Source organism: Phaseolus vulgaris, chromosome 9, assembly GCF_051622355.1.
Source record: "Phaseolus vulgaris cultivar YP4 chromosome 9, ASM5162235v1, whole genome shotgun sequence".
In the NCBI taxonomy this organism is placed as follows: domain Eukaryota; kingdom Viridiplantae; phylum Streptophyta; class Magnoliopsida; order Fabales; family Fabaceae; genus Phaseolus; species Phaseolus vulgaris.
In genome coordinates, this window is record NC_143506.1 from 36,970,490 (window position 1) to 36,979,042 (window position 8,553).

Below are 8,553 nucleotides of genomic sequence, written 5' to 3' on the forward strand. Positions count from 1 at the left end.
AAAAAAAATTCGTGCTAGTATTATCGCGAAAAAAAAATAGCATTTTACCTAATAAGTTAGTAAAGTTGACGTCCAGAAGTGAAGAGAAGCACCAGAGAAAGTGCTTTTATCTCAGCATGTTTCTATCCTTATTCTTCATTTCATCAGATTTCAGAAGTTACAACAATGAGTTAACCTTTCTGCAGAGACAAGATCATATAATAATGTTCTGTATAGCAAAGATGACAAACACAATAGAAAAATATTTCAAAGCATCTTTTATTATTACTCTCTCAATCTGTTACATAATATTTTTGAACAGGGAAAATACAATTGTTTTTTTGGCAGGAGTAGTGGTAATCTGACACATTTTGTGTGTACAATTCTTTCCTTTGTATAGTAAATTAAATAAATGTGTAAGGGCTTAATTTTCATTGACAGAAGCCCTCTTGTAGAATGGATCAATATTCAGCAGAATAGCCTGACTGTGTACATAGTACACAGTCTTTCTCTTATATACATTTTTGTTTTTGGGCAGGCAATGCATGATTAGGCCTTGGCAATCTTTTGAGGGTATACTTGAACAACCACAAGACATGGAGCACCATCATCAACTTCAAATACTTTGTATACTGAACCTAATAAGATCTGAACCACACTTATTTGGTAAATTGCTGCATCACAGGGTCCTAACCGCATAGGACTCACTTGAGAGCTTTTTTGCATTTCCTAGACATTAGTTATAAGATATATATTGTTTCCAAAAGCTATTCTGCACAAAAGATCACAAAGATAATGAGAAGAGTAAGAAAATGATTTAGAAAGAATGGAGAATTTCAAATTCAAATGGTCTGTCTACTAATTTCTATATGCTATCATAATAGTTAAGACAGAAAAACATTAGTTGTGAAAGAAAGGGTGAAGATAACATGAATATCAAGAGTGATAGTTTGGAAAACATGAAAGGATTAAGGTTTACCAAGTTAAATGAGGCTTTGTGAAAAACCAGGTTAAATTAGTTGTCTATCTTAATCAGTATTCAGAGAGGTAAATTGTAGCAGAGGATTTTATTAGGAGTATCTTGGAAAAGTGCTATCAAACAAGGAAAACACTAAAAAAATGGAATAGTTGGATACCCTTTTAGGAGATCATCGTGATATCACACTTTAGGTTCTTTTAACCAAAGCAATTCCATTAGGGTCACCTCCCCATTCTTCAAACACAACCAAGAAGTTACCACCTGAGTTCAGCCATGAACGAGGAACATGATACCTGTTCAAAGGCAAAAATATAAGCTCTCCTGATATTCAAGCTTTTACATCACTCAATGTTAGAAAAAAAGTTACGAATCCTCACCATCTCTGAGATGGTTTTCCACAATTTGTCCTGCATTTTTTATCAGTATAATATCCAGCATAGTTGCAAGCATTACAACTGCCATGTGCTATATATCCAGGCCAATGGCGACCAATGCTGCGACCGTTGATCCATACTTCTCCCTTTCCCATGCTACCCATATCTAGAGCCAATGGATCATTGCCAGATGGTGCACTAAAAGTTGCCTAAAAACGAAGGACATTAAGACATAATGACTACGCAAATAGAGGTGAATCATCTATAACAATGACAGAAATGCATCATTTGTTTGAGATTTTATTCTTACCTTGTACCATGTCAAAGGTTGTTTTTTGGCCACTAATGACCCTTGTGTCCATTCAACAGAGCTACTCCCACTTTCAGTGTGAAGGTTCGAGGCTTCACCTTTCAGTCCAACCTGTCCAATAGCATATATGTTAAATTTAACTTTTATTGCTGCATCTTTCTGAGAATCTTTTGCATATTGCTCCAAATCTGCTCAACAATGTACTTAGTTGAAGTTTTTCTTAGGGCCTACATGGTCTAATTTCGTTCACATTTTTCAATATTCAATGATATAATGCATTCCTGTCTGTCCTAGAATGGCACAAATATTAATTTTCTCATGAACTTCTATTTCAACATATATCTACAATAGGTATCTATTTATATAGTATCTTTACTGTTTAATCTTCACCTCAGTTTTTGTTAATTTGTTGATCTTTTGTGTTTAGATAGTGAGCAATGATATAAGCAAGACAACAAACCTTGTAAGACCATTTCTGTCTGGACAAGTCTCGTGTTCCTTCATTTAGACCCTTCAGAGTGACTGGGCCTAACACCCCCGCATTCCATGTTTCAAAGTGCAAGCCAACATTCTGGTATTAAATGAATGCAAAATATGGTTAAGATTTAAAAATATTACTCACCAACAAATTAAAAAATGTTATAGGAAACTCAGATATCAGAAAATGGAGAACTAACCGGGAGACCAACGGAAACACTAAGTAATGAAAGCTTGTTATTACCAACTCTCAGGTTCACATTGTCACTAAATGTTAATTTAGGATTCCCCAATCCCCCATACACAGTTCCTGCAATCATACAGAAGTTTAATCTGTAAAACTGGAGTTTATTATAATACAAAAACACTAGGTAAAAGAGGCATAACAATGTTATTCACCTGAAAGTTGACCATTAATGAAAACATGTAGCAGATGGCCTGCTGACATTACAGTGAGAACAGGAGATTGACCATTCTTTATGAAACCTTCATTAGCATTAATGTAGACGCTGAACAAAAGGACATCAACATTGATGAGATGGAGAGAGGGTAGAGTTAGTATGCATAAAGAGATTATGATTATAATAATTTTTCTTTAAGAAAATTGATATGTCTAAAGATACTTACTCTGTCATATACCACAAATAATCTGAAGAATCCCGGGTCACATTGACCTGTTCCCAAAGTGCATCTGCTGCAATGGAATCATCTTGATTGGATGAGGCAGGTTCTTCATTGTATGACTGCCAAGCAAATGCACTGTTTACAGGAGTCATCTTTTTCAGCCAGTTGTTGGCACCAACCTAAATAAAATTGGTAAATTTTGTGAATATTCTCACTTCAAAAACATTAACACAATAAATACAAAGGATTTCTGCTCAAAAACACCATAATCTTTGTTTGTCGTTCAAGTATAGCTTGAGGGGAACTCTCCAGCTTTTCAAAGCAATGTCACACTTACACATTGTTTCCTCCATAAATCATTCACCACACATTTTCCGTTATTAAATTCTTAGAGTTCAAACTTCTAATTCCATAAAACTGACTTGTAGAGTAAGGACCGACTAAGAATCATACTAAGATATATGGAGCATGGACTGACCCAATATAACACCCCTTTATACCTAGACATAGACATCTAAGATCTCATCTTAGAATTTGGATTGAAGGTCTTCTAATTCAAATCCACAAAACCAACATGTAAGGTAAAAATGCCCAAACCTTATAAATACTACATTAGCCATATCTTTTAGTCAATGTGAAATCTGAACATAAACAAAATAAAAGAAGCAAAACTTAAGTATGGTCAGTCAGCAATCTTGTGTTACCTTTGCGGTGTTGTAAACAGCAGTTTTGCAGTCAGGAAGAATACTGATAGACCAAGGTGGTAGATCATATTGTCCACTTCCAAATGTAGCTTTTGCAGAGGATTTGGTGTCATAATTTGCAATGAATGCCGCACAGGCACCAGGGGTCGAGAACACATGTGCCTAAGATTATATCAACAAAAAGGAATCAAATGAATTTTCAAGGCACAGGTAATTCTGTTGGTTTTCATCACAAAGCAGCTTAGGGACTTCACCTCAAGGTTATATCCAAGCGATGTCACTTTAGGATCTGTAGACACTAAAGCAGGTTCACTTTGTTTTATTGCTTTATGCAAATCTCTCAAATGCCCCCATTTGGGTTCATTTTGAAGTCCTGGTACAGTGTAAAATTGAACAAGCTTCAGGTTAATGTGAAAATGTTTTTCAGCTTTACCATGTGGTGCCTAGAAGTGAATTTGTGCACTATGCTTTCTTTTCCCTCAAATATCACTCTAGCCAAAAGTATGTAAACAATTTATCATTTGTTCATACCGTATTCATCAAGGGGTGCGTCATAGTCATAGCTAGTGGCAATGAAGAGACCACCAGATGTCCGACCAAAGTTAGTTCCTCCATGGTACTAGATTAAAAAAATCATATTAGACTCAAACCAAAGTTTCTAAAACATGAATTGATTGAATGTAGAGCATACTATGAATGAATATTCACAATAGATAAACCAACATACCATATAGTAGTTAACGAATGAACCACCATTTTGTATGAATCTTGCAACTGAGAATGCCAAGTCTTCTGCTGGTCTAACAGGGACTGCACCACCAAAATCAGTGTACCTACAGAAAGGGAGATATGAAACTTACTACAGGACAAAGAAAAACCTATATGGTAGAATTTGTTGGGACTTACCAGCCAGTCCAATTCTCAGTCCACATTTTGGGTTTGGTGTTCTTGTTGGGCTTGAAATTTTCACAGTAGAACCCATTGCAGGTGTCAATCTATACATATCATAGTCAGAAAATTAACACAGATCAGAGAGAAAGATCAAAGATGCAAGAGAGAGGAATCAAATTGCCTGTGAAAACACAAGCATTCTCTCATTAAACATACAATCGAAACCAAATCTTGCACTTTCTCAACAAAAAAAATTCAAAAAGAGAAAAAGTGACAGAAGCAAATCAACCACTGCACTTATGAAACTACCAAAAGAAGCAAGAGAAAAGTGAAGTGAGTAAAATCGTGTGATAGGCCAAAGCACCTTCCTCCAAATAAAGATAAAACAAACACAGAGAAAAGGGTCGAATGGGCTTATGAGAGAATAGCAAAAATAGCATGGTATAGTAAAAGCAACAACCTTATCCCAACCAAAGCAGCCATAACACTGTTTATAAACCCCACCACCATTTTTAAATGGGTCACTCAAATTTAGCAGAATAGAATAAGAATCACGTAAGAAAAAAGTCAAAAAGTCATCTTGAAATCCAACTCCCCACACGAAAACGTTTTTTAGGATGAAGAAAAAGTAACTTACAACAGGATCAGGAGCATCTTCTTGCTTGCACATAACCCATGGAACACCAGTGTCTAGACCAACAGCCATTTGAGCAGCCCATTTCGTATAAGCTTTTCCAGGAGCACCAATTTCCCATTCCACAGGACCATACTCGTTTTCAATCTGTCAATTCAATTATAAAACACCAAATTAAGCACCATCTTTATTCTAATTGGCTCAAAAACTTCTTAGCAAAAAATTGAAAACCCCAACAATACAAAAAATTATATACATATATAGTCTTGTATTTACCTGTGACATAATTATTGGACCACCCTGGGATTGAAACAACCTCTCTTCTTTCATCAAGCTAACAATCTTCGCTGTGAATTTTTGCATTGCAGCCTACACATAAGATGACAATAAATTGGACGGTTGAATATATGATTCAATAATTCATTAAACTATTTTTAATCAACCAATAATAATAAGCAAATTATTACAATTACTGAGGCTCCAAAATGAAAACACCAACCTTAAACGGTTCGTTGTCTGTTCTGAAAGCCATTCCAGGAACATACTTGAGCCAGACAGGAAATCCCCTGAACAGAAAACAGAGCATGTGACCTTTGAGTGATTCTTAAGAATCATTATTTTCCTTCTTTAAAACCAAGGAATTTTCCCTTCTCGTAAGAAGGTGTGTACATTCACATCATTAAAATCATTACCCAAAGTTCCATTCAGCACATATGTAGGGACCAATGCGGAGATGAACATAGAGGCCTGCTTGCTGCACTACCTTCACGAACCTAACCAAGTCATACCTATCTTCGAAATAGTACTGCAAAATTTCAACATTGTATAAAACATCAATTAGAATTTTCCACTTTTAACTTCCTGATCAGTAAAAACAAACAATCACAAGTATCCCCTTTCAAAAGAAATTTTGATCAGGTCAGATACTAAATGTGAGCATCTCTCTCAACAAGATTTCGAACTGTGGTTTGAGAAATATGGAATAGGCAAAAAGCCATGAAGAAACAATAAATTAAGGAAATGTATTTGCATTACTTTTCCTGGAGAAGGTTCATGACCATTCCAAAAAACATAGGTCTGAATGACATCAACGCCTCCATCTTTGGCCTTTTGAATAAGGTCTGGCCACATCTGCAATAACAAACATGATTTAAGATGCATGGATGAATGGAAAATGGAAAAAAAAAAAAGTGAAACAGATGCAAGAAATGGTTGAAAAAACAAATTTTGATGCAGCCATGATGCGAATTTGGAGTGGAGTGTGTACTTGAGGTGTGCTTCTTGGGTAGTGAATGGAGCCAGAGATCAAAATTCTCCTCTTTCCATCAATCACTATGGCTTTGTGGTCATAAGTCACGGAGGCTGTGACACCACAAACCCATAAAAACAACAGCATCAACACCCCCCCATGAAACTCTCCCTTCCCCATTGAACTATCTTGCTATATATGTATATGAAACCAACAATGGTGTGCTTCTCTCTTTCCTTCACTCTTGTTTGCTCATTTAAAGGTTGAAAAGAGAGAAGTAGCTTTGTTGGTAGTTTTTGTTTGTGGGAAATGGCTTCTTTATATACCTGTGTATTCTTTTAAGAGGGAAGCTCTTTTGTTACTGCTACCAGGTGAGGTGTGTGGGTTTGATGTAGGAGTTGAGGTGATCGTTGATGCAAATGTTGCTGCTTTATATAGATTTGGAGAAGGAAAGAAAAGGAGGGAAGAATGGGACCCCTTTTCTATTCTTCTTTTTCTTATCTTCATCCTTCACACGTAACAACTGCACAACATTGCCCCTTAAGATATCTTTGGCTTTTGCTTTGGGAATTGTAAGTTGAATTTGGGTAGGAAGATTACATTCAGAGTGTGAATTTACTTTAGTGATTTTGCTTTATCATGTTTAGTGAAAAAGATATGAAAATGTAAGATGAAATGATCATCAAGGCTTACTCTATACAGCATTTCTTGACAGAGAAGCTTAAACTGTCATTAAAGGATTTAAATTTATAACAATACTTTGATGTTTTATCCAACAACTAAAAGCCTCTAATTAAGATAATAAAACTAAACAACTTAGTTTATATATATATAATTACGTTGAAGTTAATAATAAAATAAACTTTGTTAAGTTAAAATTAGTTTATATATAAATTAAAAAAAAACTTAAAGAAAAATCATAGAAAATATTTTTACAATTTTAACTTTTAAAGTTATTTTAAAGAAATCATATAAAATAATGCACCTCATATACTTAATGTATTCAGTGTATGGTTTGACATATTGATAAATTTGTTAATATACCGAATTATATTTTTAAAATAAATATATTTTTAATGAACAGGAAAAAAAAAGAGTAAAATGATGCATCCAATTTCACTCAAATTTTTGTCACTCAAACATAGTTATATTTTTTTGGAAAAAAAATGTGACTGAATTCAATGTGCAAAAAAAGTTTGTTAAACATATATTTCTTTGGGAAAAGATGTGACTGAATTTAATATGCAAATAAAGTTTGTTAAAGATGATAGTAAAGTAATTATGTGATATTTATGATCTTGTTTCATTCATTAATCACCTTGATTACACAATATTTTACTATACATAGTATATAGTGTTCACACATTAGATTTTTTCAAAATTCAGTTTAAATCCAAATCCAATAAAATAAACTGATCTAAAATTCAGATTTATTTTAACTAAATCAAATTAATTTGGATTTTTTCAATTTAAATGGTATTAAGTATATATTAAATTTTCTTTGTCAATTACATTAAATTTGATGTACGATTGACCTAATTGATCTTATATATATTGGTCGGACATAAACTCAACTTGACTTGACTCGACTTGATCCAGTCTGTCTTGATCCTAGTTGAGTCCTATTCGATCTAGACTTAGTTGGACTCAACACGATCTTGGTCTGACCTAACCTAATCTTGATCGAATTCGACCTAATCTAGGCGCAACACAACTCGATTACATGTGATGCCAAATTGACTTAATTCAATCCTAGACTCGATCTTACCCAGGTCTTGTCCAACTCGATTGTAATGGTCAAACCCAATGTAGGTTCGATGTCATAGGTCAATAAAGGCTCAACTCGAATTGTCCATAGACTACGTTTTTCTAGACCTAGGACCGGGCTAACGAGGGTATGAGCTAAACTTGAGCCCAAACTAACTTTGACTAAACTCAACTTGACTTAGGCCCAGATCGACTCGACTCGATCTAAGGTTGAGTTGGACTTTAACTTGAGTTGACTCTAACTCAACTCAACTCAACTTGGACCCAAGCTTAACCAGTTCAACTTGAGTGTGAGCTACACTTGAACCCGAGTCAACTTTGCTCGACTTAAACCTGGCTCGACTCATACTAGACCCAGGCCGACTCAATTTGACTTGGGTCCGGACCAAATTGACTCAACTAGAGCTCAGGCTGACTAGACTCGACCTAGGTCTGGGCTGACTTAACTTGATGTGTGTCCAAGCAAAATCAACTTGACTTGGGCATGGTTCGACTAGATTCGATCTGGGTCTAGGTTAACTTGACTTGACGTGAGTTCAGGCTGAATCGACTCGACCTTCTTCTG

General features: G+C 35.1%; 1 protein-coding gene across 2 annotated transcripts; it reads right to left on the reverse strand.

Annotated features, from left to right (window-relative positions):
- Window positions 1–242: 242 nt before the first annotated feature.
- On the reverse strand, window positions 243–6,944 carry LOC137822988 (beta-galactosidase). 2 transcript variants are annotated; one of them, XM_068628051.1, is made up of 19 exons: window positions 6,240–6,944; window positions 6,008–6,103; window positions 5,665–5,777; window positions 5,472–5,538; window positions 5,249–5,341; window positions 4,976–5,119; window positions 4,354–4,442; window positions 4,175–4,280; window positions 3,979–4,066; window positions 3,702–3,820; window positions 3,448–3,609; window positions 2,747–2,922; window positions 2,519–2,628; window positions 2,320–2,429; window positions 2,103–2,213; window positions 1,643–1,753; window positions 1,336–1,541; window positions 1,116–1,251; window positions 243–751 (listed from the first exon to the last, which is right to left on the reverse strand). In XM_068628051.1, the coding sequence occupies exons 1-18, from the start codon at window positions 6,399–6,401 to the stop codon at window positions 1,146–1,148; spliced, it is 2,169 nt and encodes a 722-aa protein (XP_068484152.1). In that variant the 5' UTR covers window positions 6,402–6,944; the 3' UTR covers window positions 243–751; window positions 1,116–1,145. The 2 variants fall into 2 exon arrangements, with proteins under 2 accessions (XP_068484152.1, XP_068484153.1); XM_068628052.2 differs by having other exon boundaries at window positions 243–746; window positions 6,240–6,931.
- Window positions 6,945–8,553: the final 1,609 nt, after the last annotated feature.